Source organism: Hypanus sabinus, chromosome 4, assembly GCF_030144855.1.
Source record: "Hypanus sabinus isolate sHypSab1 chromosome 4, sHypSab1.hap1, whole genome shotgun sequence".
Lineage (NCBI taxonomy): Eukaryota > Metazoa > Chordata > Chondrichthyes > Myliobatiformes > Dasyatidae > Hypanus > Hypanus sabinus.
The window spans coordinates 144,437,706-144,464,530 of record NC_082709.1 but is presented as its reverse complement, the minus strand read 5'-3'; the positions used below and the strand labels follow the sequence as shown (position 1 = coordinate 144,464,530).

Genomic DNA, 26,825 nt, shown 5'->3' with positions numbered 1-26,825 from the left:
AGAGGAGTCAATAAAAATTGAAACTCCCTTTACTTTGGCATTCGAATTCAAATGATACTGTTGACCCCACCAAGACCAAAAAAAGCAGTATTTGTCCTCCTTCCTCACATGAGTTTCTTGAACAAAAATAATATGAGCATTAAGTCTTTGGAATACTTTGAAAATCTTCTTTCGTTTAATCGGATGGTTTGAACCATTAATATTCCAAGACACAAAATTAATGGTCTGAGCCATAATTCTAAAATCAACCCTTTGGTATAAAAAGGGTTAAGCAGATTTTAAACTCATGCACCAGGAAGAGAAACAAAAATAAAGAGCGGACCCGGAAGTGACGACATCGTAGACATATTTGAAGTTCAAAAACAGCCCAAATAAAAAAACTGAAACAAACTAGTAAAGGAAAAATAAAATTAGAAAGCAGACCATCCCCCACCCCCACAAGAAAAAGACAAGAATAAGCCAAATTGTGGCTTGAAAAAGGAAAAGTTAAGACTAATTCTACCCCTATATCAGCGGAAGACCACTCCGTATATAAAGGATATATATTAAAAAAAACCACCCCAACCTTAAAAATTACGATCACTATACTAAAACCACACTTCTTAATATACTTAGTTGTAAAAAAAAGAATATAATCACTAAAAGCTTATAAATCGGGTTATAACCCAGACAAAACAAAACATATTTAAACTATGATAAGCGATGCATTGTAGGAAGAAGACAAGAGAGAAAAAAAATACTGCCATCTTAAACAAAACCAAAAAAATATTTTTTAAAAAACCACCATCTTAATAAAAAAAGAATTCACCTTCGAAGGGTTAAAAATACACCTTTGAAGGAACAAAAATAATAGTCAAGAATATCGTATAATGGTTAAAGTGTATAACACAGAGCGATTAATATGGCGAAAACACACTTTAACTTAAATATAAAGTATAGGATAAACCTACACCAATAACCAGAGACTAAATCCGGTTTGAGGAATCTAAAACCATCTTACACGATCACAATCACTCATTTATTAGAGATTAGTGTTTGTAGCAGTAGGGAAGTTCTCATCCAGATAACTTCTCGTTTCAGATGTTGAAAGGAAAATTGGCATGGAGCATTCAGCGGAGAGATTCTAAGCTTCGCAGGGTATAAGAGCACAGGTTTTAGATTTTTCTCATAACGTTCAGACATCAGAGGTTTAAAAAGAAGCCTTCTCCTCATAACTTCAGGACTAAAATCTTCAACCAAACAGAAATAGTAATCTTGAAATTTAACCATTCCTGCCCGCTGAACCGCACGAATAAGTTGTTCTTTGTCATGTACATAATGAAACCAGACAATTACAACCGAAGGTTTAGCTGGAGCACTCGATGATCGACGCCAAATTCTATGTGCGCGATCAAGTAACGGAGGGTTATTTGGAAAAACCGACGGAAATGCATCTTTTAACAGTTGAGCAAAATATTTTGAAGGGTCGTCTTTTTCTATGCCGTCTGGGAGACCAAGTATACGTAGGTTCTGTCTTCTGGACTGATTCTCAAAGTCAACACTCTTGGCTTTAAGAGTTTCCACCAATTTAGTGGTCAAAATTAAATCCTGTTGCAATTTTTCAATTGTCAAATCTCATTTCCGAGCATCTTCTTGCAGAGATGCGATAAGAACTTGCTGCTGGTTAATTACTGAATCCGTCTTAACCATATAATCTTGAAAAGCCTTTATATCTTGTTTAAAAATTTGTTGTAGTTCATCAAACTTTTTATCCAAAACCTCCATAAACAGTTCATGAGTTAATACAGTGTGTTGCGGAAGAGCTTGCTCCTTTCCATTACCGTTCGGGTTGCGTCCAGGTTCTCGTCCTTTAGATCTAAGAGACATTTCTGTTTGCATATCTTCAAAAATTCACAATAAACTCTTAACGATAATTCCAAAAAAAATAGCAAGAATCTTTTGGTGTAGTTAAAAATAAGTTGGATAAGGGTGATCAAAGGTTAAAAAAAGTAAAGGTTATGGAGCAAATCTAAAACAGTACTCACTCCATGAGCGTCTCCCGCGGACCCCATATATACTATAAAACAGAGTCTGGTGCAATGGTCACCTCTATCTATGTCTTTGGTAGGTCGTATTAATGTTGTTAGAATGTATGTTCTCCATAAACTTTCATATTTATTTCAATCATTCCCTATTTTTATTCCTAAATCTTTTTTTGATTCCTTAGACTATTATTTTGTCATATCTGTGGAAGAATAAGCGCTCTAGAATTAATAAAGTTTATCTCCAAAAATCTAAAAAAGAGGGTGGCATAGCTTTACCTAACTTTCGTTTATATTATTGGGCAGCCAATATACGTTGTGCTACCTTTTGGTCTTTTTTCCATGGCCAACCCGAGTGCCCTAATTGGGTGGCAATGGAGTTGAATTCCACTAAAGATTTATCTATCTCTGCACTTCTTGGCTCTGTACTCCCTATAGTTTGTCCAGATTAATAGTTAATCCTCTTGTTAGACAGGCTTTGCATATATGGGCTCAGTTTAGGAAATTTTATGGTTTCCATGGTTTTTCCTTTTCTAGCCCTATCTTACATAATCACCTTTTTTTTTACCTACTACGTATGATTCAGCATTCCATGATTGGTATAGGAAGGGCATTAGACATTTTGAAGATCTTTTTATTGATAATGGCTTCGCATCTTTTCAACAGCTCTCTGCTAAGTTCAATCTGCCCAATGCTCATTTTTTTTTTAGATATCTCCAAATTAGACACTTCATTGTTCCTTTAATTCCTAACTTCCCTGAAATGCCTGAGAAAAATGTTATGGATTTATTTCTTTCTATTAATCCACTAGGTAAAGGTTTAATATCATTTATTCGTGATAAATTAGCAGCCTTACGACGTGCCCCTGAGGATAAAATTAAAATGGCATGGGAGTATGATTTAAATACCTCCTTATCTGATGAGACTTGGGACTCGATTCTCAAATCAGTTAATTCAACCTCACTTTGTGCTCGCCATTGCCTTTACAGTTTAAGATTGTTCATAGAGCCCATATGTCTAAATCTAAATTATCTCGATTTTACCCTAATATTAGTCCGCTTTGTGATAAATGCAAAAGGGGCGAGGCCTCTCTCATTCATATGTACTGGTTTTGTCGTAGCTTGGAGAAATTTTGGAAAGATGTCTTCGTAACGTTATCGTATATTTTGAATCACCACCTAGAACCTAACCCTTTAATTGCTTTGTTTGGTTTTTTGGGTGAGACAGATTTACGTCTGAGTTCGACTAAGTGTTGAATATTATCTTTTGCTTCTCTCCTGGCTAGACGTTTAATCCTCCTTAGATGGAGAGATGTTGCCCCGCCCACGCATGCTCAATGGCTTAACGATATTATGTCCTGCTTAGACTTTGAAAAAATTCATTACTCGGTTCTTAGTTCGGATATAAAGTTCCATAAGGTCTGGGGACCTTTTATTGAGTACTTTCATAACCTTCTTCTTAACTAAGGTTTTTTTCCCGGTCCCTTGCTTTCAGCTCCTTTTTTTTTTGGTAGTAGGCATTAATATCTTCTGTTGCTAAGTGTATTTACAGTTTTGGGGGTTTGATTGTCCTGATTTATACTCTCTATATTGTGTTGTGGTTGGTCTGGAGTTCTTTTTTTTTGTTGCGGGGCTTGGGGAGGATACTAATTTTACATGTCTTCAATTTGTGTGCTTTCTCAATTATTTTTTTGTACCATATTATTATTGTATGTTTATTTTTGCACTGTATTAATGTTATCCATTTTGATCTGGGATTTTTTTATCTGTAGCGATGTAGAAAATGTATAAAAAAACTAATTTAAAAAAAAGTAGAGGCGCTGCTGTGCTTTTTTTCATAATGTCACTTATGTGCTGGACCTCGGATAGAGCCTCTGAAATTATAGCACCAAGGAATTTAAAGTTCCTGACCCTCTTCAGCTGTGATCCCCCAGTGAAGACTGGCTCATAGACCTCCAGTTTCTTCCTCCTAAAGCCAATAATCATCTACTTGGTCTTGATGACATTGAGTGAGAGGTTGTCGTTACGGCACCACTCAGCCAAATTTGAAATTTCCCTCTTAAATGCTGATTCGTCACCATCTTTGATTCGGCCAACGACAGTGGTATCATCAGCAAACTTAAATATGGAATTAGTGTTGTGCTTAGCCTCGTAGTCATAAGTATAAAATGAGTAGAACAGGAGGCTAAGCACACAGCCTCGTGGTGCACCTGTGCTGATGGTGATTGTGGAGGAGATGTTGTTGCCAATGCAGGTGTTGAGTGAAGTGCCAATGAAGTGGCATCTGCTGTTGACTTGTTATGACAGTAGACAAATTGGAGCGGATTCAAGCTGTTTTTCAGGCAAGAGTTGATAAGTTTCATCACCTACCTCTCAAAGCACTTCATCACAGTGGATGTAAGTGCTACTGGATGATAGTCACAGAGGCAAGAAAGAGTGAAGAGTGAAGATGATAGCGCTTCAGATAAATAAGAAAACTGCTGTGGGTTTAGAAGACATTTTAGGTGGGAGTTCAAGAGAAATATGGACCTATATCATGAAGTATCTGAAAGACTCTGGTTTATTATATAGAATTTAGGGAATGCAATTCTTTTCATTCCTCCTGTTTATCAAACGATCCACACTGCAGTCTAGTAGGTGGCAGTAATGCACCTTAAAGCTGGTTTGCCAACCATCATAAAACAACACAAGAAGAAGAAGAAGAAGAAGAAGCCACTGAGGCAGGTTACCATGTTCTTCTTAGGCACCAGTATAATTGAAGCCTGCTTGATGCAACTGGATACCTCTCACTACCAAAGCAGAGGTTAAAGATACCAGTGAACGCTCCAACCATTTGATCAGCTCAGGTCTTTAGTACTCAGCTAGGTGCCCCATCTGGGCCGAATGTTTTCCATGGATTAACCTTCCTGAAGAATGATCTTGCATCAGTCTCAGAGACTGAAATCACAGGGTCATTGGGGGCTGTGGGAGTTTGTGAAGATGCCTCAATGTTTTGATGGTCAAAGTGAACATAAAAGGCAGTAATGACATCTAGGAACGAAACCTTATTGTCAGCAATGTCACTTGGTTTCATTTTGTAGAGGTGGTAGCATTCAAGCCCTATCACAGCTCTTCAGTGATTCAAGTTTTGTCTGGAATTCCCACTTAGCATGTGAGATGAATTTCTGGAGATCATATCTGGATGTCTTGTATTTTACTTGGTCACTAGACCTGAACGTCATTGATCTGGCCCTCAGCCAATTACAGATCTCATGGTACATTCAGGGCTAATGGTTAGGGAAGATTCTGAATGAATTTTTTAGGACACACTCGTCTACAACTGTTTTTAAAATGTCTGTGACTTTGGCCTAAATCTTCCCAAAGTCTATGTCATTGTTGTCACATTAGTAAGTTATTCAATGCACCACCTGAGAGAGGTACTCACACCTTGGGTGAAGTTACCTTGAGCATTTTTGGTGCATTTCTGGTGTAACAAATACACAAACTGTAAGCTCTGTTTCTTGATATTAATTGAAACATGATAGAACATTAATTCCTTTATTTACAGTGTTATGTGTTCTTGCCATTTCAAATTCTTTCATTTTACTGGAGGATTGTTAGTTAATTCATATGGAAATTTACTCCCTTTCAAATCAGGCATAATGCTTCTTTTTCATTATAAAATTGGGAGGTGGGTGGATGTCGAAATAGGACTTGCTTGTGTTGCATTGCTCGCTCAATTTCCAAGTCTTTCATTGTGTGTAGGATGAGCATGATATAATATGATAACTGTGGTGAAATGTGCAAAGTATCTGTAGTCTAATATTCAAAAAAAATCTTCTGATCTTGACTTTAAACTCTAATAGGAAATGACCAGTAAGAAAACTAATAGTGTATTGAAATACAATGTGACACACTAACATCTTTAAACAGCTTTTAATAATGATCATTCATTCAGTCATTTCAGTAATGACAGTATGTAAGGAAAAACAATTAATGTATTTACTTTCCAAATTGTCACTAGACAATATCTCTGCATAAGAGTACAGGATTCAGATACAGGTAATTAAGTATGAGTTTTTGACAGCATAATTGCATATTACTCTTTCCTTCATGTTCTTCAGTATGCAAGTATAGATATCCCAGGTTTTTAAACTAGAGCTGTTCAGGAGCTGTATTTTCAGAATGAGAATTCACAGCTTAATTTGCTATTTATCAGAAGAATTGACTAGAAGATCTATAGCAAAGCTACAGGTTACAGATGAAAGAGAATAGATTATATTTTTAAATGAACAGTACAGAGGCTATTGAGTTCTAAAGGTTTTGAGAGATATGCTTTATAAGCTCAGGTACAGAAACTAGAATTTATAAACAAAATGAAATTCAAATTCTTTCCATGCAGTCAATTATGCATAATTCCTAGATGTAAAATGCTAATGTTAAAATAGCTGAGTTAAACATTGACCGTTTTTGCTTCCTTAATGGACCAAATCCAGCTGGAAAATACCAGTAGTTCTGCAGCATGCATTTCTGACTTATGATCTGATTCTGTACCAGGTTAGATATAGTAATGATCCTATTCATATCAAATAAAGTTACAACTGCAATGTGCCAAGCACATTGATGTAATCATAAAGAAGGCATGCAACAAACAGCTCTACTTCATTAGGTGTTGTGGAAATTTCAATAGATGTATGGTAGAGAGCATTCTGACTGGTTGCATCATTGTCTGGTTGGAGCCTCTAATGCACAGGATCACATATACCTGCAAGGAGTTGTAGATTTAGCCACCTCTACAACCCTCTCCACCTTCGAGGCCTTCTGCAAGAGGCAGTGCCTCGAAGGCAGCATCATCATCAAGGACGCATACCATCTGGTACATATTCTCTTCACATTGCTACTATATAGGAGGTACAAGAGCCTGAAAATCACACTCAATGATTTGGGAACTGCTTCTTCCCTGTTATCAGATTTCTGAAAGAGTTATGAACCCATGAACACTACTTTGTCTTTGAACTATTTATTTGTTTTGTAGCTTTCAGTAAATTTTATCTTCCACTGTATTGCTGCTGCAAAACTAGTTTCAATATTACACCTGATTCTTATTCTGATGCTGAAAAGTAGACAAGAATGAAGTTAAAGTTTGGATTGTTTATTGCAGTGTATTTTGGGTCCATTTATTTTAGGATTTTATTGTTTTCTTCATATTTTAATAGTATAATTTTAAATGTCAGGAGGTCTTCCAAAAGCTTGACAGCGTTTAGAGTGGTCTTGAAAGCAAAGCTTTGTAAACTTCACTGTTTGTCAAAGGTTTTCACAGCTACAGGTGATCCAGTTAAGTAATTTCTGTTAAAAATCAAATCAGGACATTGATTAATCAAGCAACACTTGCTAGCAGGAGTCTGACCAACCAAGTCAAGCCAAATGTGTCATGCTAAAATGAGGAACTAGAAAAGCCATGTGCTGTCAGATTTCCATGTAATTGTTACCACTTTTCTATTCAAATTTTGCTTAGTTTAAAATGCCTATTTGGGAAAGACCATTACTGGCTGAGAAAACCACGTTTACTCATCCCTCACCAATTTCTTTGAGATAACTATGGGTATTGTTGAATCCTTTTGTGAAGAAGTATATAACTTGAATATGAATGAAATAGAGGTCTGACCAGATGAAGTTGCTGGTTTTTCTTCCCTATCTGAATCTGTAAAATTTTCCCAGTTTTGTTGTCACACTTACTGATATCTTGTCTTCTATTTTCAGTTTTTCTGAATTGTATTTAAATTTTCAAACTGCCATAATAGAATTGAACATCCAGTTCTCTCTAGATTAGTTCAGTAAATAACCATTACATTAATCACCATAATTCATTTGTATATGAGGAAATGATATGAGTTGGATAAAGAATTATGTTTTAAAAATTAATTGATAAACTTTGTGATTTGTTGGTTTGGTGCAATCAATACACATGGAAAGAATAAAGGGGAAAAAATGGAAAAATCGATCAAATATAATATCACTGGCATATGATATGAAATTAAAAGTAAGTCCAGGATGGAGTATCCTCCACCTATCACCAGAGGATGCATTAACCATCCCACAGTTGTTTTCTGTTGCTTAATCTTACATCGTTTGTTCTAACTCCAACTTTAAATGGATTTCAACTAAAACAAACTAAAGGTTTAATAAAATATCCAATTAATCCTGTACAGCATTCATGGAAGGTCAACATTTACAGAATGGGATTATTTCTAAGAAAACCAAAAGTCATCTGGGATTTCATATTTAAATCAATTAAATACTTATTATACCTAAATAAGGATGGCAGTAGCTTAAAATGATATTTGAAATTGCTTCAGGTGGTTCACCATATAATACAAAGGGCTTTTATGTCTAATTTATTTTGCAGGTAAACATAATTTTGTGAAACCTTGAGGTCAGTGACCAGCTTTGATCAACGTAAAGATTATTTAGCAACTGGCATTGGTGAAGATTGTGAAAAAGTAATTGCCTTTAAAACAAAAAAAAATAAAGGAATAAGAGATATGTGAATATAAAACTTATGAAAAATGACAGTTCAGGCTCCTGAATTGATATGGATAATTTCACTCATCACAAGTCTGAACTGATTCTACAACCTACATACTTATTTTAAGGACTCTTTACAACTCATGTTTTCAATTTTTTTAATTTGCCTTCGTATTTGTGAATGGCCAATGAGTGCTACTCCTGGTTTGCACTATTATTTTTGTAACTTATTATAGTTTTTATGTCTTGCACTGTACTGCTGACGCAAAACACATTTCACAATATGTTAGCGATACCCAGATCCTGGTTTTAAATAATCCGCAGTACCTCATTACCCTAACAACTAGCATATATTTTTTCCCTCAAATAACAGTCAACTTTATCAGTGTCAGCTCTTGTACAATGGCCCAGTGATACTTCACATTAGCATTTCTTGCCGATATTGTTTACACTAAAAAAGCAAAGTTACAAAATGGCAAAGAAAAATCAAGATAGGGTTAATGTAAGTGGACTTTGGAATGATCTTATTACTTGATATCTTTGAGGATATAGTACATAAGATTGATTGAGCCCCACAATTAGCCTAAACTATTTTCACAGTGTTACATTTGTTTTAATGAAGTGAGGATGATATAAATTGTTTTGGAGTAGCAGTGCAAGGAGTTTTGGGGTAGTCTGCATTAAGTCTAAAAACACTGGAGTCAAACAACATTAATTCCCTCCTGATCTTACCAGCTCCTTCTTATAAAGACAGAATTGATATACTACATTTCTAGTAGGATTTCTAGTAAATAATTACCCAAATCATGGTGTCATAAGAGTCTTGCATTTGCATTATAAAATGAATCACTCACCAAGTTATAATGCTATTTAATTGAAGAGTTAGTTTTCAGTAATACATAGATTTATTTAGAAAATAAGTCTATTGCACCTTCCATTTAATTGAGAAGCAGAAACTGAAAACATCGGTGCCTTTAAATTCCTGCCCTGTTTGTTTACATTGTCATTCATAACTCAAAACATTTTCATTTTTTAAACTCCAAACTAAGCATGATAAGCATTTACAATTCTTAAAAAACATTTTACATTCATTATTGTAAAGAGACGGTTATATTTCATTTTGGTGCACTTATTTATTTGAGATCGTTTAATGAAAAGTGGTTTTGTATTCAGTGCGTTAGTCTCAGTTAGGTGGGATATTTTGGTGTCCTCCTGTTTACCAAGTGATGGATGTGAAGTATTTATAGCTTCACAGTATTTCACCAAATCTTACATGTAAATGAGAAGTCTCAGAAATTATAGACTTCGACAAGTTTTAAAAAGTGCATATTTTAACATGCAGTTCCTATGCTTGTGAAACTGAACAAAAGTGAAGTAATATTAATAGTTTTGTTTCATGGATGTTCAGAATTATATATGAAGATGTCCTTGTCGTTGCTGATTATCAAATAACATAACTAAATTAACTAGGTCCAGACGTGCGCACATTTACAACTAAAGCATTGGCCCACACTGTTCTGAAGTCTGAACAGAAAACTGCTATTTTTATGCGGAATTGGTTTATCAGTTACAGATATTGATCATTATAAATTGTACAAGTTTGAATTCCTTACTCCAAGATCAATTACTGTTCACAATAGAGGTGCTAAACTCAATGGAAACTTCCAGCGAACAGCCAATAATGTTTTGAAGTTAGTAAAGACAGTAGAGCCTTAGTTTTTGGGTATGCTTCATATCCCTCCATTATTCCTATCTTGTCTATCTCTGTCAACCACCATTATGTAAGGAATGTTGTTTTAGGAAGACCTTTCTGGAAAAGTCTCACTACAGAGGCCTCACTCATTTGGCTTGAGTATACAGTGCAGCAGTCTACCCAGTCTATCTCGTCTGTAGTACACAGGGACATCTCCAGTATTCTCATGACAGAAGTTAATAAAGATGCTTGGCTAAAACTGCCCCAGACTATCCTTGCCTTACTGCAATTTCCACACCCTTTGCAAATGTTCATTGTGACATAGTGGCAGCAGCTTTATACGAAAAACTGACATATATCAAAATACACGTTTTCCTTGAAATTTTTTGAATAAAAGCTAGCAGTCCTTTTGTGAAAGTTGTTTCTGGCTAGAAAAAAAAGATGAAAAATAAATGCTAGAGCAGGATTACTTTCAACAAGATGTCTCTCAATTTAAAGATTAGGTATTTACATCAGCAATCTTCCTTTTTCATCAATATAATGTATTGAACTAAATTTATCTAACTTGTTCCTCAACAACTAGCTAAGTAAATTCCACAGCTTTATAATTATTTGGAAAAGCTTTTCCTGTCCTCTGTTCTAAACAACTTATCTACAACTTGTGCCGATGGCCCCTCCTTGTCCATTCCAGTTGTTGGATGTAGTCTGAAATACTCTATGCTTTCAGCTATGCCAGACTTCTGAATTTAATAATATGGAATGATTTCAAGTCATAGAAAAATGCAGCACAGGAACAGGCCCATCGGCCCATATAATCTGTACTGAGCCATTTAAACTGCCTACTGCCACTGACCTGCATCTGGACCATTGCTCTGCTATCTATGCCATTTGTATGTGGGAATGTTGATAAGTCCACTGTACTTGCATTCTTTCACACTGGGAAACATCTTAATTCTGTAATCTTGTAAACTTTCAACTTCCCTTCCACAGAGCAAATTCATAACATGATTTATCTGAAGATCATGTTAAAGTTTAATATGAACTGCCATAGCCATTTAGCTTTCTACATTCCATTTAAAAATCTAGAATTAAATCTTTTATAATAATTTTGTACCCTTTAATAATCTGTACTTGAGTATCTAAAGAGTAATTTGAGCTTTTGATAATATCTACTTTGAGTCCGCCTCTTAAGAGAAGGCACATAGGAGAAAATAAGATAGCTTACTGTTGGAGTGACTTAACAATATTTGAAACAAATGGGGGTAGGGAAAGAAATGAAAGACAATAAAGTATTTTGTTGTTGTAGTGCTTTGCTTTAGGGCCAACAGCTGTTGGTTTGGATGTGTTTTAGAAGGTCTCGAAGCCATCTGACAGATGTATGGAGTCAGGCAATGTCTACTGTCCTTCCACAGATGCTGCTTGACCCCACTGAGTTCCTCCAGCTGTTTGTTTATTGCTCCAAATTACAACATCTGAAGTCTTTTTCTTATTGAAGGTTTCTTATTTTGACTGCAATATTCAAATTCCTTGTGATGCATTGATACCAGGTTCTGTGTATGTCATTCTGAATTGATGGTTAACTGGTGTGATGTGCTCTGATGTACACTTTCTGCCTGTTGATTTTACTTTCTTTATAGGTAAATCACGCCTCTGTCTAACCCTGCTAGTTTTGAATGCCTAATGTAACATTATACAGACTGTTAATGCATTTTCTTTGAATGCAGATTTGCTGATTGTGAGGAAAATTGTTAAATCTTTTGCAATTTTATTATTTCCAGACAATATTATATTTTAAAAATAGAATGTCTTAATCATGCTACATTGTAATTCAAAAACAATACTTTGAAAATTTGTGTTGCAATTATTTTTTGGATGTGGATATTGCCAGCAAGATCGGAAATTTTTGTTCGTCCTTAATTCCCCTTGATAAGGCGTGGTGCTGAGCTGCCTCTTTGAGCATGTGCTCCCACAATACTGTCAGGCAATGAATTCCAGGATTTTGACCCAGCATACCGTGAATGGCCAGCATTGTTTTTTGTTTCAACTTTGAGAGTTCCATGCTCCTGCTCCCTTATCCTCCTTGATGGCAGAGATCACAAGTTTGTGAGGTGCTGTGAGAATAGCCTGAACAAGTTACTACAGTACATGTCTGTGATAATGTGCAAATCAAGCTGGCTGCTGCATCCTCTCTGACTTTGACCTTCTTAAAAGTTTGATTCTGTACTTACTCATGCAAGTGGAGAGCATGCTATCATAATCCCTACTTGTGCCTGTCTCGTAGTTTGTGAAAGGCATTGATTTGCTCACTGAAGGATGTCCTGCACTGGACTGGCTCTTGGACAATGTTCCCTCTATTATTTTTTTTACAGCTGTGTGGACCAACTATTGCCTTAAGCAGGAAATTTTTACTTAGCCTGAAAACTGTATGGCACTTTAAAAGTCTTTTTTTTTGTAATATGCATGCTATGAATATTTAGAATGAAGATTGAAAGATCACATGTTTTTTATTTTATTTATTGATTTAAAGGTATAATGAAATAATGTACAACAAAGAAAATTTTTCACATTTCATTAACTTTTTCTCATTTGTCTTTCTTACAAATCCATTATCTAAGAACACTGTCCAGATTAATTTTGCATCTGGATGAAAGATGTGTCTTAATCTTCATTAGATCAACCAAATGCTCCACTTCTAGAGTGTTTCTGGATTTACATTTGATTGAATTCATAGGACTGAATCCTTGTTTGCAGTCAGCACCAGAACTTGAAATGTTCTAACAATGTCAACAAGAATTGACAGTTCTTCAAATTCTTAATTTCTAAGCACATAGTCTATCAGTCTATCAGTGAACATCTTAATTGAACCAGTCTTAACTTTCTCAGAAATGACAAACTTGAAATAACAGTATTGCTGTGATGTTTTTGTGGCAATGCTCTTGTCATAGTTCATAATAGAGGCACCATTTTTTGTCTGTTGTACCACATTCTCTTTTCCAAATTCAAAATTATATTGACATTGTATAAAAGAAAATTCCTATTCATAACCTATTCATTATTATGTTATGTTTTTTTTATATTTATATGAAACTCAATAAAAAGATTGAAAAAAAAATTCCAGCTGTGCAACAACAAAGGCATGGTGTGCAGAAGCATTTCAGTTACTTTGTGGCCATGCACATATGCAGCTTAGAGGGAACAGTGCTCTTGGAACCACAGGGTATTTATGCGGCTGTTTTGGATGAGTTTCTGCTCTATGATGACCTTCATTGATGATGGTAATGCCATTAAATGTCAAGTGTAGGTGGTTAGATTCTCCTCATTGCCATGTATGTTACATGTCATTTTCCAGCCCATGCTGCGTCCTGTCTTGGTCTTGCTGCATACGAGCCCTATTTGTTGAGGTTTTGCAAATACAATTAAACATTCTACAATGCTAACAAACACCTCCACTTCTGACCATAATGGATTATTGATGAAGATGTTTGGGCAAGGGCACTGACCTGAACAACTCGTGCTGCAAAATTCTTGGGATGGGATAACTAAGCTCCAGCTACAATCATCTTCTATTGTATGATGTAGGACTCCAGTTTTGGAGTGTGTTCCCCTTGATTACCCATTGAGCAGTTTTACCAGAGCACCTTGATTTCAAGGGTATCAGCTCTCACATCACCTTCAGAATTTGGGCTCTTTTGGGGATTATTTGATCTAAGGCTGAGATGATGTCTGGAGCCAAATGCTCCTAGCAAAACCGTAACTGGGCATCAATGAGTAGTTTATTTTAAAGGCAGTGCCACTTATTAACACTGTCAACAGTGACTCTAGCAAGCGTACTTACTCTTGGTGGGTTTTTTTCCTGCTCATTTGAAATTTGCTTTGTTTTTTTTCTACTAGTTGTATGACAAGATCAACACAAAGTCATCGCCACAGATCAGAAATCCACCAAGTGATGCTGTCCAAAGAGCTAAGGAGGTTGGTTATTTAGTTTCATTCTGACTTGTTATGCATTGGGTTTTATGTTGTATTCAATCTATCAGTTAATGGGCTAATAAGTAAAAAGACATCCTGAATAGTAGTATCACCTTACCATATGGATTTTGGTGAAAGCACTTTATCCATTGTTAACTGGAGTAATATGGATATATTATTGTCAATAACTAATTGCTATGCATGTGGCCAACTGCCTCTGTTAGGAAGACTGCAATGTACTGTCTTGTGTTTGAATTGCGTCTTTTGTACATTAATATCTGGTGATGGTAGAGTTATGCCTCTAGCTGCTGGATTGGATGCAATACTGGAGTGTTTTGCTGCTTGTAGCATACAACTGAATAGCTCAAGTGATATGACAGCTGTTGTTTAACACTATAAGAGATAAGAGTAGTATCAGGCCATTCAGACCATCGAGACTGCTTCACAATCCATCATGGCTGATTTATTATCCCGCTCAACCCCATTCTCCAGCCTTCTCTCGGTAACCTGAAATCAAGAATCTAAAAACCTCTTTTTTAAATATACTCAATGACTTGGCCTCCACAGCAACCTGCGGCAATGAATTCCACAGATTTACTACCCTGTGACTAAAGAAATTCCTCCTCATCTCTGTTCTAAATGGACATACCTCTAGTCTGAGACTGTGCCCTGTGATCCTAGACTAGTTCGCAATAAGAAACGCCCTCCTTAGATCCATTCTATCCAGACCATTCAATATTCAATATGTTTCAATGTGATTCTCCCCCCACCCAGTTTTCTAAACTCCAGTGAGTATAGGGCCAAAGTCATCAAGTGCTCTTCATATATTAACCCTTTCGTTCACAGAATCATTCTTGAGAACCCCCTCTAGACCATCTCTAATACCAGCACATCTTTTCTTAGATAAAGGACTCAAAACTTATCACAATACTCCCAAGTGTGGACTGACCAATACCTCAGCATTGCAATCTTGCTCTTCTATGCTAGTCCTCATGAAACAAATGCAAACATTGCATTTACCTTTCTTACCACCGACTCAACCTGCAAGTTAATCCTTAGGGAATCCTGCATTAGAATTCTTAAGTACCTTTGCACCACTGATTTTTGAATTTTCTCCCCATTTAGAAAATAGTCTTTGCCTTTATTCCTTCTACCAAAGTTCATGAACGTACACTTCCCTATACTACAGTACATTCCACCTCCCACTTCTTTGCCCACTCTCCCAGTCTGAGTCCTTATGCAGACTCCCTGCTTCTTCAACACTACTTGCCCCTCCACTAACTTTTGTGTTGTTCACAAACCTGGCCACAAAACCATCAATTCTGTATCCAAATCATTGAATTTATAATGTCTAAAGAAGCAGTCCCAATACTGACCCTGCAGAACACCACCAATCATCGGCAGCCAACCATTTATTGCCACTCTTTGCCTCCTGCCAATCAGCCAAGCTTCTATCCGTGCTAGTGTTTTTCCTGTCATGCTATGGAGTCTTTTGTTATGCAGCCTCATATTCAGCATCTTGTCAAAGGTCTTCTGAAAATCCATGTAAGCAACATCTACTGACCCTTCTCTGTCTATCTTGCCAGTTACTTCCTCAAAGAATTCCAACAGATTTTTCAGGAAAATTTTACCCTCAGGGAAGCCATGCTAACTTTGGCCTGCTGTATAATGTGCCTCCAAGTACCCTGAAACCTCATCCTTAATAATAGACTCCAACATCTTCCCAATCACTGAAGCCAGGCTAATTGGCCTATAATTTCTTTTCTTCTGCTTTCCTCCCTTAAAGAATGCATTCATAGTTGCAATTTTCTAGTCCTCTGGAACTATTACGGAAACTCATGATCTTTGAAAGATCATTACTAGTGCCTTCACATTCTCTTCAGCTACATCTTTCAGAACCCTAGAGTGTAATCTGTCTGGTCCAGGTGATTTATCTACCTTCAGACCTTTCATCTTCCCAAGCACCTTCTCCCAAGTAATAGCAACAACACTCCTGAATTTCTGTCATACTGCTAATATCTTCCACAATGAAGACTGACACAAGCTACTTAAGTTCCACTGCCATTTCTTTGTTCCCTATTATTACCTCTCTAGTGGTCCAATACCCACTCTCATCTCTCCTTTACTCTTTTATATATTTGAAAAAAACTTCTAATACCTTGTTTTATATTATTGGCTCTCTTCTCTTCATATTTCCACTTTTCTCTCCTTATGGCTTTTTTTTAGTTGCCTTCTTTTGGTTTTTAAAAGTTTCCCAATCCTCGAACTTCCCACTAATTTTTACTATATTGTATGCCATCTCCTTTGCTTTTATGGTGTCTTTGACTTCCCTCTCAGCCATGGTTGCCTCTTCCTCTCTTTAGGATGCTTCATGTTTGGGTTTATTTAACCTGCACCTTCCAAATTGTCCCCAGAAACTCCACCCATTGTTCTGCTAATGTCCCATTCCAGTCAACTTTAGCTAGCACCTCTCTCATGTCTCTCTGATTCCCTTTTATTCCACAGTAATACTGATACATCTCACCTTATGCTGTCCTTCTCAAACTGCAGGGTGACTTCTGTCATATTTTTTCACTGCTTCCTAAGTCTTCCTTTAAGCAGAAGAAAGAAAATTGTAGTTCCCTAATCAAATTTGGTTCATTACATGACACCCAATCCAGAATTGTCTTTCACCTAATCTGCTCAACCACAAGCTATTCTAAAAGGCCATCTTGTAGATATGCTATCTGGAGATCTAGCAGCAACTTGATTTCCCCAATCTACCTGCATATTGAAATCCCCCCCCATGACTATCATAACATTGTCCTTTTAAATGCTTTTTCTATCTCCCATTGTAATTTGTATCTCACATCCTAGCTACCATTTGGAAGCCTGTAGAGAACTTCCATCAGGGTCTTATTACCCTTACAGTTTCTTAACTCTATCCACAAGGATTCTCCATCTTCCAATCCTATACCACCTGTTGCTAAGGAATTGATTTAATTTTTTTTAACCAAGAGAGCCACATCACCCCATCTTCCTACCTGCCTGTCCTTTCAATACAAGGTGTATCCTTGGATACTAAGCTCCCAACTATGATCTTCTTTCAGTTACGTCTCAGTCATGTTCACAACATCGTACCTGCGAATCTGAAATTGCACAACAAGATTAACTACATTTATCTATATACTCCGTGCATTCAAATATAACAACTGCAATCCTGTATTCATCACTCTTTTTGATTTTGCCCCCGTGTTACACTTCAGCCCATCCCACTGACTGCAATTTTGCCCTATTATCTGCCCTTTCTTCCTCACTGCATCTGTTTGTATACCAACTGCCCCATCCTTAGCCTTGTAATTCTGGTTCCCATCCCCCTGCCAAATTAGTTTAAACCCTCCCCAACAGCTCTGGCAAACCTGCCTGTAAAGATGTTGGACTCTTCAGGTTCAGGTGTAACCCTTCTTTTTTGTTCAGATCATATCTTCCCCAGAAGAGATCCCCATGATCCAGAAATTTGTAATGCTGCCCCCTGTACCAATTCCCCAGTACACATTCATCTGCCAAATCATTCTATTCTTACCTTCATGGGAACATGGCACAAGTATTAATCCAGAGATTCCTACCCTGGAGGTCAGGCTTTTCAGTTTTCTACATAGCTCCCTTTTTTCACTTTTAAGGACCTCCTCTAATTTCCTACCTATGTCATTAGTACCGATATGTACCACGACTTCTGACTGTTAATCCTCTCCCTTTAGAATGCTGCAGACTCGATCTGAGAGATCCCTGATCTTGCCACGAGGGAGGCAAAATACTATCTGGGTGACTTTATCACGTCCTCAGAATCCCCTGTCTACTGCACTATCTATGGAATCCCCTATCACTACTGCACTCCTCCCAACTCCCTCCACACCTTCCCTTGTGAGCCACAGACCAGATTCAGTGTCAGAGCTCTGCTCGCTGTGCCTTCTCCCTGGCAGGTCACCCCACCCACCTCCCCCAACAGTATCCAATGCAATAAACTTATTATTGAGGGGAACAGCTACAGGGTACTCTGCACTCACTACCTGTTCAATTTTTCTCTCCTAGCAGTCACCCAGGTGCCTGCCTCCTACAACTTGGGAGTGACTACTTCCCTGTAGCTCCAGTTCCTTAACATGGTTCTAAGGAGCTGCATTTGTGCAGATGTGGTTATTATGGAGACTAGAGTCTCCTAAAGTTCCCACATCTCACACAAGAAACATACCACTAACTCTAGACCTATTCTCAGCGCATCAGCTATGTACTAACAGGAAAACAACTTAATAGAAACTTACTTAGAACCTCTGCTTGTGCTTGCCCAAGCCAGCTGAGTCAAGGCCAGACCACTCTAACACTGGCCAACCCCAACAATAGCCATTCTGCTTACACCTCCTTTTTTTCCTTTGGCTCAAATCAGACTAACTCACAATGAGATATGAAGTTTTCAAAAGCTTTCTACCCTGCAAAATATTGCTCTGACACTCACTACTTAACTGACTCACTCCAGACAAGCCTTGCAGTTTTCAAATGGGTCCCGCCCTGCAAGAGCACTATATGTCAGTGATTCCCAACGGGGACGATTATGTGTCCGAAGGGGGCATTAGGGGGAATAGAAGTTGTCCAGAGGGTTGGGGAGCGTTTATCATACTTGGAGGTGGCAGAGGGATGTGGTAAGAGGCACCCTAATTGAGGCACGAGACCTGACTAACTATTAGTAGAGCAAGCACTTCCAGAAAAATGGATGAGGCACCGGAACACAGGAAGACCCATAGCTCTGCAGGCAGTGAAATAGAGCCAATCAGTGAATCTGCCAACTTGAGGATTCCACTTGTGTTCAAAGAAACCTCAGTTTCATATGTGCGATCAAGAACCATCTTTGGAGATTGAGATCTTTTGTGATTGGTCATTTGTGTGAACTGAAATAGTATAAAGTTAGCTTGCCGAGCATCAGCTCTATCCTGACTAACGTCCAGATTCCAGTCAAAATCCTATTCAATGTAATTTTCGCTGTTGTGGTCATCTTCATCTTCACCTTGCTGTTCCTTTGCGTGCTGCTACCATTGTTCCATCTGTGTCAAGTCACTGCCATCCTCAAAATCCAAATGGCATTCCCAGTTTGTGTTAATTTTTATTTTAACAGCCCCATTGATGATGGATAAATACATATGGCGTGATCTATGTGAGTCTGAAGATAGTGAATCCAGGAAAGCTAAAAATTATCTTGGTAGTGGTCTCATTGCTTTTTATAACATTTCCAAAATGATAGCAAAGTGTGGAAAATCTCATACAATTAGTGAAATAATGCCTGCTGTATCAGAAGTGCTAACCATTGTTCACAAAATGGATCCAGTATCTTAAAATCAATTCCACTAAGTAATAACTCTGTAATTTGTCATATTAACAAAATGAGTGAAGGCATTGAATATCAACTTCGCACAGAGCTACAGAAAATAGAATTTGGGATACAACTGGATAAGTCAACTGTGTGAGACAATGGGGCATTGCTAATGGCATATCTATGGTTTCTCAAATATGGAAAAGTTTATTAAGAGATTCTCTTTTGCAAAACATTAAAAACAAATATCAACGTAGAATCAATCTATGACAAGCTCAAAGTGTATATTGAGGATAAAAGATTAGGAATGTCATTTCTTGTGCAGCAGATGGAGCATCTCATATGACAGGTCAGCGTGCTGGTTTAGTGGCATTTATGAAAAAAGAAATTCCAAGTCTGTTTGCAATTCGTTGTGTAATTCATCATCAACATCTCACAGCTTAACACCTCAGCCACCAACCTTTTTCAAGCATGACTCTTGTATTATCTGCTATGAACAAAATTAAAGCTTATCCCTTAAATACCAGAATATTTCGCTAGTTATGCCAAAATAACATAGAAACATAGAAAACCTACGGCACAATATAGGCCCTTCGGCCCACAAAGTTGTGCCGAACCTTAGAAATTACTAGACTTACCTATAGCCCTCTATTTGACTAAGCTCCATGTACCTATCCAAAAGACTCTTAAAAGACCCCATCTATTCCACCTCCACCACTGTTGCTGGCAGCCCATTCCACGCACTCCCCACTCTCTTGAGTAAAAAACTTAACCCTGACATCTCCTCTGTACCTACTTCCCAGCACCTTAAACCTTTGTCGTCTTGTGGCAAACATTTCAGCCCTGGGAAAAAGCCTCTGACTATCCACACGATCAATGCCTCTCATCATCTTGTACACCTCTATCAGGTCACCTCTCATCCTCCGTTGCTCCAAGGAGAAAAGGCCAAGTTCACTCAACCTATTCTCATAAGGCATGCTCCCCAATCCAGACAACATCCTTGTAAATCTCCTCTGCATCCTTTCTATTGCTTCCACGTCCTTCCTGTAGTGAGGTGACCAGAACTGAGCACAGTTCTCCAAGTGGGGTCTGAGTAGGGTCCTATATAGCTGCAACATTACCTCTCGGCTCCTAAACTCAAACCCACGATTGATGAAGGCCAATGCATCGTACGCCTTCTTAACCACAGAGTTAACTTACACAGCAGCCTTGATTGTCCTATGGACTTGGACCCCAAGATCCTTCTGATCCTCCACACTGCCAAGAGTCTTACCATTATAACTATATTCTGTCATCATATTTAACCTACCAAAATGAACCACCTCACACTTACCTGGGTTGAACTCCATCTGCCACTTCTCAGCCAGTTTTGGACATTGACATTCTATCAATGTCCCGCTGTAACCTCTGACAGCCCACCACACTATCCACAACACCTCCAACCTTAGTGTCATCAGGAAACTTATAACCCATCTCTCCACTTCCTCATCCAGGTCATTTATAAAAATCATGAAAAGTAAGGGTCCCAGAACAGATCTCTGAGCACACCACTGGACACCGACCTCCATGCAGAATATGACCCGTCTACAACCACTCTTTGCCTTCTGTGGGCAAGCCAGTTCTGGATCCACAAAGCAATGTCCCCTTGGATTCCATGACTCCTTTCTTTCTCAGTAAGCCTTGCATGGGGTACCTTATCAAATGCCTTGCTGAAATCCATATGCACTGCATCTACTGCTCTTCCTTCATCAATGTGTTTATTCACATCCTCAAAAAATTCAACCAGGCTCCTAAGGCAGGACCTGCCCTTGACAAAGCCATGCTGACTATTCCTAATCAAATTATACCTCTGCAAATGTTCATATATCAGGATCTTCTCCATCAACTTACCAACCATTGAGGTAAGACTCACTGGTTTATAGTTTTCTGGGCTATCTCTACTCCCTTTCTTGAATAAAGGAATAATATCCACAATCCTCCAGAACCTCTCCCGTCCCCATTGATGATACAAGGATCATCGCCAGAGGCTCAGCAATCTCCTCCCTCGCCTCCCACAGTAGCCTTGGGTACATCTCATCCCGTCCCGGTGACCTATCCAACTTGATGCTTTCCAAAAGCTCCAGCACATCCTGAAGGAGGCGACAAAGAACCCAAGAGTACAGCAAAATACCTGCAAAAATCTGTAGAACTTGCTAAAGTCTCTGTTCATGTGTCCACTATAAGAAAAACATTGAACTTAGAATGGTGTTCATGGAAGGACTTCATAGAGGAAACCACTGCTCTCCAAAGAAAAAACATTGCTGCAGTCTCAAGTTTGCAGAAGACAACATGGATGTTCCAGAATGCTTCTGGTACTATGTTCTGTGACAGATGAGACAGAAGTTGAACTTTTTGGCAGAAATGCACACCACTGTGTTTGGAGGAAAAAGGGCACTGCACACCAACACTAAAACTTCGTCCCAACCGTGAAGCATGTTGAAAGAAGCATCATGGTTTCGGGCTGCCGAAGGGCCTCGGCCCAAAATGTTGACTGTAATTTTTTTCCATAGATGCTGTCTGGCTTGCTGAGTTCCTCCAGCATTCTGTGTGTATTGCATGGCTTAGGGCTGGTTTGCTACCTCAGGGCCTGGACAGGTTGCAATTGTTGAGGGAAAACCATGACTTCAAAATTGTATCAAGTACAACTGTTGGTGTGTTATTAGTAGAGGTAGAGGTTTGTTACTCTATTTTATGAGTAACTAATGCAGAAAACCAGGCAATTTCAAAGGGTTCACCAAATTTTCTTGCAACTGTAAGTCTTTTTTTTAAATGACATTTTGAAGTAGCTGATAAATTCTTGCCATTAATATCCGTTAGAACACAACTGCTAAACTTACCCAGGCAAGGAGTCAGTAGTCTAATACTCTTCAAGCTGGCAAAGAGGAGATGTAGTAATAATTTTAACAGGTTGAGATTATTATCAGTATCGGTAGCCCTGGCGAGGAAGTGCAGCAGATTTTAAAAGGGGCGAATTATAGCATGAGCTTTCCTTTAGAGTGCAGGATTTCCTGAAGTTGAAGTATTATGGTTAAGGTCAAAGTTCAGCAAAGAGGCTGAACACCAAATGTGATAAAGGAAGGCAAAGTCAAACCTCTTCTTTTAACCCAATAGGTACAAGATGGAAAGTAAAGGCAATCAGTCAGAGGCGTGCTTTGCTCCTCTTCTGAAACATCAGGGAGTAGTTGGTGTCCCTGATTCAGATTCAGATTCAGTTTATTGTCATTTAGAAACCACAAATGCAATGCAGTTAAAAAATGAGACAACGTTCCCCCAGAATAATATCACAAAAGCATATGACAAAACAGACTACACCAGAAAATCCACGTAACATTTGGCAATCCCCAATCCAGAGTCCAGAGAGGCTGCTGCATATTGATATCACGCTACCGTCTAGCGCGTTCCCTGGAAAGGAGCTCCAAATCCACCAGACAAAAACAAAAAATAAAGCTACAAGACCTGCACAAAACTACATAATTACAACATATAGTTACAACAGTGCAAACAATAGCATAATTGATTAAAAAAACAGACTATGGGCACAGTAAAAATAGTCCAAGATGTGGAAGGACTGTAAGTTCAAAAGAAATCACCACGGTTTCCACAAGTCCCCAGGGTCCCGACAGACTCGTCATCCCACACTGGCGGCAGAAGGGAGTACCCCCACTATGGACTTCCAAGGCGCTGCCCGACTCAGCCTCGCAGACGCAGCACACACCAAAAGCAACCTGAGTCCGTCGAAAAGACTCCGAATCCGTCAAACCTCGGAGCCAACAACCATCCCCTCCGGCACAGCTTCTCTGAGCACCATCCTCTGCCGAGCGTATTAAGACGGCCCCACCAGTGGCCATTAGCAACGCGACCCCGAGGACTGGGGGCCTGTTCTTCCCAGCAGAGTCCCGGACCTCACAGCAGCAGCAGCAACGAAGAAGGTCTTCCTGGAATTGCCCAATGTTTCTCCATGCTTCCACGTCCGTTTTCAATCGATTATGATTGCGCACGGCACCCCACTTCACAAATAACAGATAATCAGTTCCGGAGTGGCCACTGCAAGCTGCGTCGTGCTGCCATCTGATGACTATGTTTGCAGGAAGTGTATTCAGCTGAAGGTTCTCTCAAAGTCTACGGATTGGTTAGAGTGGCTATTAGACATGCTCTTCGGAATATAAATATGGCAGAAAGTGTCATAGATTGGAGTGTCAGGGAAGTGAGCACACTATATATTTAGCCAGATCATAGATAAGTGACCACTGGGTGGGACAGTCAGTCAGTATAGAAGTACTTTGTAGCTGTTCACCTCTCCAATTAATATACCACTTTGGATATATTTGGGGTTTGGTCTCCTAACAAAGCAGCAGCAGCCAAATCAGTCGCACTGTGATTGACTCAGTTGTACAATGGAGAAAGACAAAGTCTGGACAAGCAGCAGTGACAGGTGCTTCATTGTCATGAGGATAAGAATGCAAGTATGACTGAGATTGTGTGTTGGCCCCTTAGTTCCAAGGTTAGAGATATCTTAGAACAGCACGGAACATTCTAAAAGGGTAGGGTGAGTCACTGGAGACTGTAGTCCAGGTTGGCAGTAACCACCTAGGAAAGAAGAGAGATATAATCTAGTGGAGGGAATTGAGGGAGCAAAATAGAAAGTACAAAGATGGGACCTCTACATTTGTAATCTCATGGTCTTCCCTAGGCCACACGCAGTTTAGAAATAGGAATATAGAAGTGAATGCATGGCTAAGGAGATGGTGCAAGGAGAGCACTTAAGGTATTTGAGGTCTCTTCTGGGGCAAGAGTGATCTGCACAAGGAGGGGTTGCATTTGAACTGGAAGGGGAACTATATAATGAAGTTTCCTCAGGCTACTCAAGCAGGGGGCAAATAGTGAGGTGGCCGTAGGCCCAGAGCAACAGTAGAGCAGGTAGGAGTTAATAGAAAATCCATTGAGCAGAGCACACAGAAACAGATAAGGGAAGATTAAGAGGGCTGGTAGTCTTAACTGTTTATTTCAATGCAAGAGACCTCACAGGTCAAATGAATGAACTGAGAATATGGATTAACGCAAGCAATTATGATATTGTTGCAGACATGGAAATGAGCTAGATAGAGGGTACAAAACTGACAGCACAATATTCTAGGGCAGGGGTTCCCAACCTGTGTTCATGGACCTCTTGCTTAATGGTATTGGTCCATGGCATAAAAAAGTTTGGGAACCCTTGTTCAGGAGATAGAAGATTCACATGTGACGGGGGGGGTGGGGGGTAGTTTACAAAAGGGAGATGAGCAAATAATCAGGCAATATAACCTGGGGGGAAAGCAGTCAATGATGCTGGATGGATTCATCTTAAAAATAAGAAAAGAGCAATCACTTTGACATTACAGTGGAGGTCTCCCAGTAGTAAATGATAATTAAAAGAATAATTAGAAGAACAAATCAAGGTAGGATGTAAAAACAGTAGTAATAGTTGGGGGAGCAACACAAAATGCTGGAGGAACTCAGCAGGTCGTGCAGCAACTCTAGAGAGGAATAAACAGTTGGCTTTTCAGGCCAAGACCCTTTATCGAGACTGGAAAGGAAGGGGGAAGAAACTGAAGTGGGAGGAGGGGATGAAGTACAAGCTGGCAGATGATAGGTGGAACAAGGTGGATGGGAGGGCAGATGAGGTGAGAAGCTGGGAGGTATTAAAGGCTGAAGAAGGAGGAATCTCACAGAGGACAATGGACCACGAAAGGAAGGGTACCAGAGGGAGGTGATGAACAGGTGAGGAAAAAAAGAAGAGATAAGAGGGGAGCCAGGATGGGGAATGGAAAAAGGGAGAAAGAAGAGGCAGTAGAAATTACCAGAAGTTAGACAAATCAGTGTTCATGCAGTCTTATTGGAGGCTACCTAGATGGAATATGAGGTGTTACTCCTTCAACCTGAGAGTGGCCTCCTCTACTCACCACAATGAGGCCATCAATAGACATGTCAAAATGGGAGTGAGATGGGTGGCCACCATAAAATCCTGCCTGCTGTTGTAGATGGAGCAAAGATACTTTATAAAGCAGTCCCTCAATCTACGTTGGGTTTCCCCATTGTACAGGAGGCCACACAGGGAGCACCAGATATAGTTGATGACCCCGACAGACTTGCAAATGAAGTGTTGCCTTACCTGGAAGTATTGTTTGGGGCCTTGAATGGTTTTCATGAAGGAGGCGAAGAGGCAGATGTAGCACTTGTCCCTCTTTCTATAAATTTGAGGACATTGTGGAAGTTTGTGGCAAAGTTGCTGAAACTGATGAGCTCAGTAAGGGTAGGAAGCAGTGCATATGTTCACCAATGTACTGAATAAATGAATGAAATTAATTTATTTCCGTCAGTACAAACGTAACAAAAAGCATCATTTACAACAATGATTTCATAGGACAAAATTGCAACATAAAAACATAGATATTCTTTAAAACAGACCGAAACGGTGTAGGCTGAAGCTACAGCTTATTATGCCTACCCCTCTTACTTATACAGCAACATATTTGGCATCAATCATCACATCAACAACAGAAAAAATGTCATGATCTTTTGACACAAAATCCAATTCCAAATGTTATTTATTTACATTACTCCCATTCATTTTAAATCATGTATTTTATATTTGTAACCATATAACAATTACAGCACGGAAACAGGCCATCTCGGCCCTTCTAGTCCATGCTGACGCTTACTCTCACCTAGTCCAAGTGGCCTGCACTCAGCCCGTAACCCTCCATTCCTTTCCTGTCCATATACCTATCCAATTTTACTTTAAATGACTATACTAAACCTGCCTCTACCACTTCTACTGGAAGCTCATTCCACACAGCTACCAGACTCTGAGTAAAGAAATTCCCCCTCGTGCTACCCTTAAACTTTTGCCCCCTAACTCTCAAATCATGTCCTCTTGTTTGAATCTCCCCTACTCTCAATGGAAAAAGCCTATCCACATCAACTCAATCTATCCCCCTCATTATTTTAAATACCTCTATCAAGTCCCCCCTCAACCTTCTACGCTCCAAAGAATAAAGACCTAACTTGTTCAGCCTTTCCCTGTAACTTAGGTGCTGAAACCCGGGTAACATGCTGGTAAATCTTCTCTGTCCTATCTCTATTTTGTTAATATCTTTCCTATAATTCAGTGACCAGAACTGTACACAATACTCCAAATTCGGCCTTACCAATGCCTTGTACAATTTTAACATTACATCCCAACTCCTATACTCAATGCTCTGATTTATAAAGGCCAGCATACCAAAAGC

General features: G+C 38.9%; 1 protein-coding gene across 4 annotated transcripts in view; it reads left to right on the top strand.

Moving 5' to 3' along the window:
* caska (calcium/calmodulin-dependent serine protein kinase a) overlaps positions 1 to 26,825 on the top strand; it is a 411,874-nt gene that overhangs the window by 306,459 nt on the left and 78,590 nt on the right. For all 4 annotated transcript variants that reach the window (XM_059968272.1, XM_059968271.1, XM_059968270.1 and 1 more), the window contains exon 12: positions 14,109 to 14,186. In XM_059968272.1, coding sequence (XP_059824255.1) covers positions 14,109 to 14,186 — 78 coding nt within the window. The remainder of the gene's footprint in view (positions 1 to 14,108; positions 14,187 to 26,825) is intronic.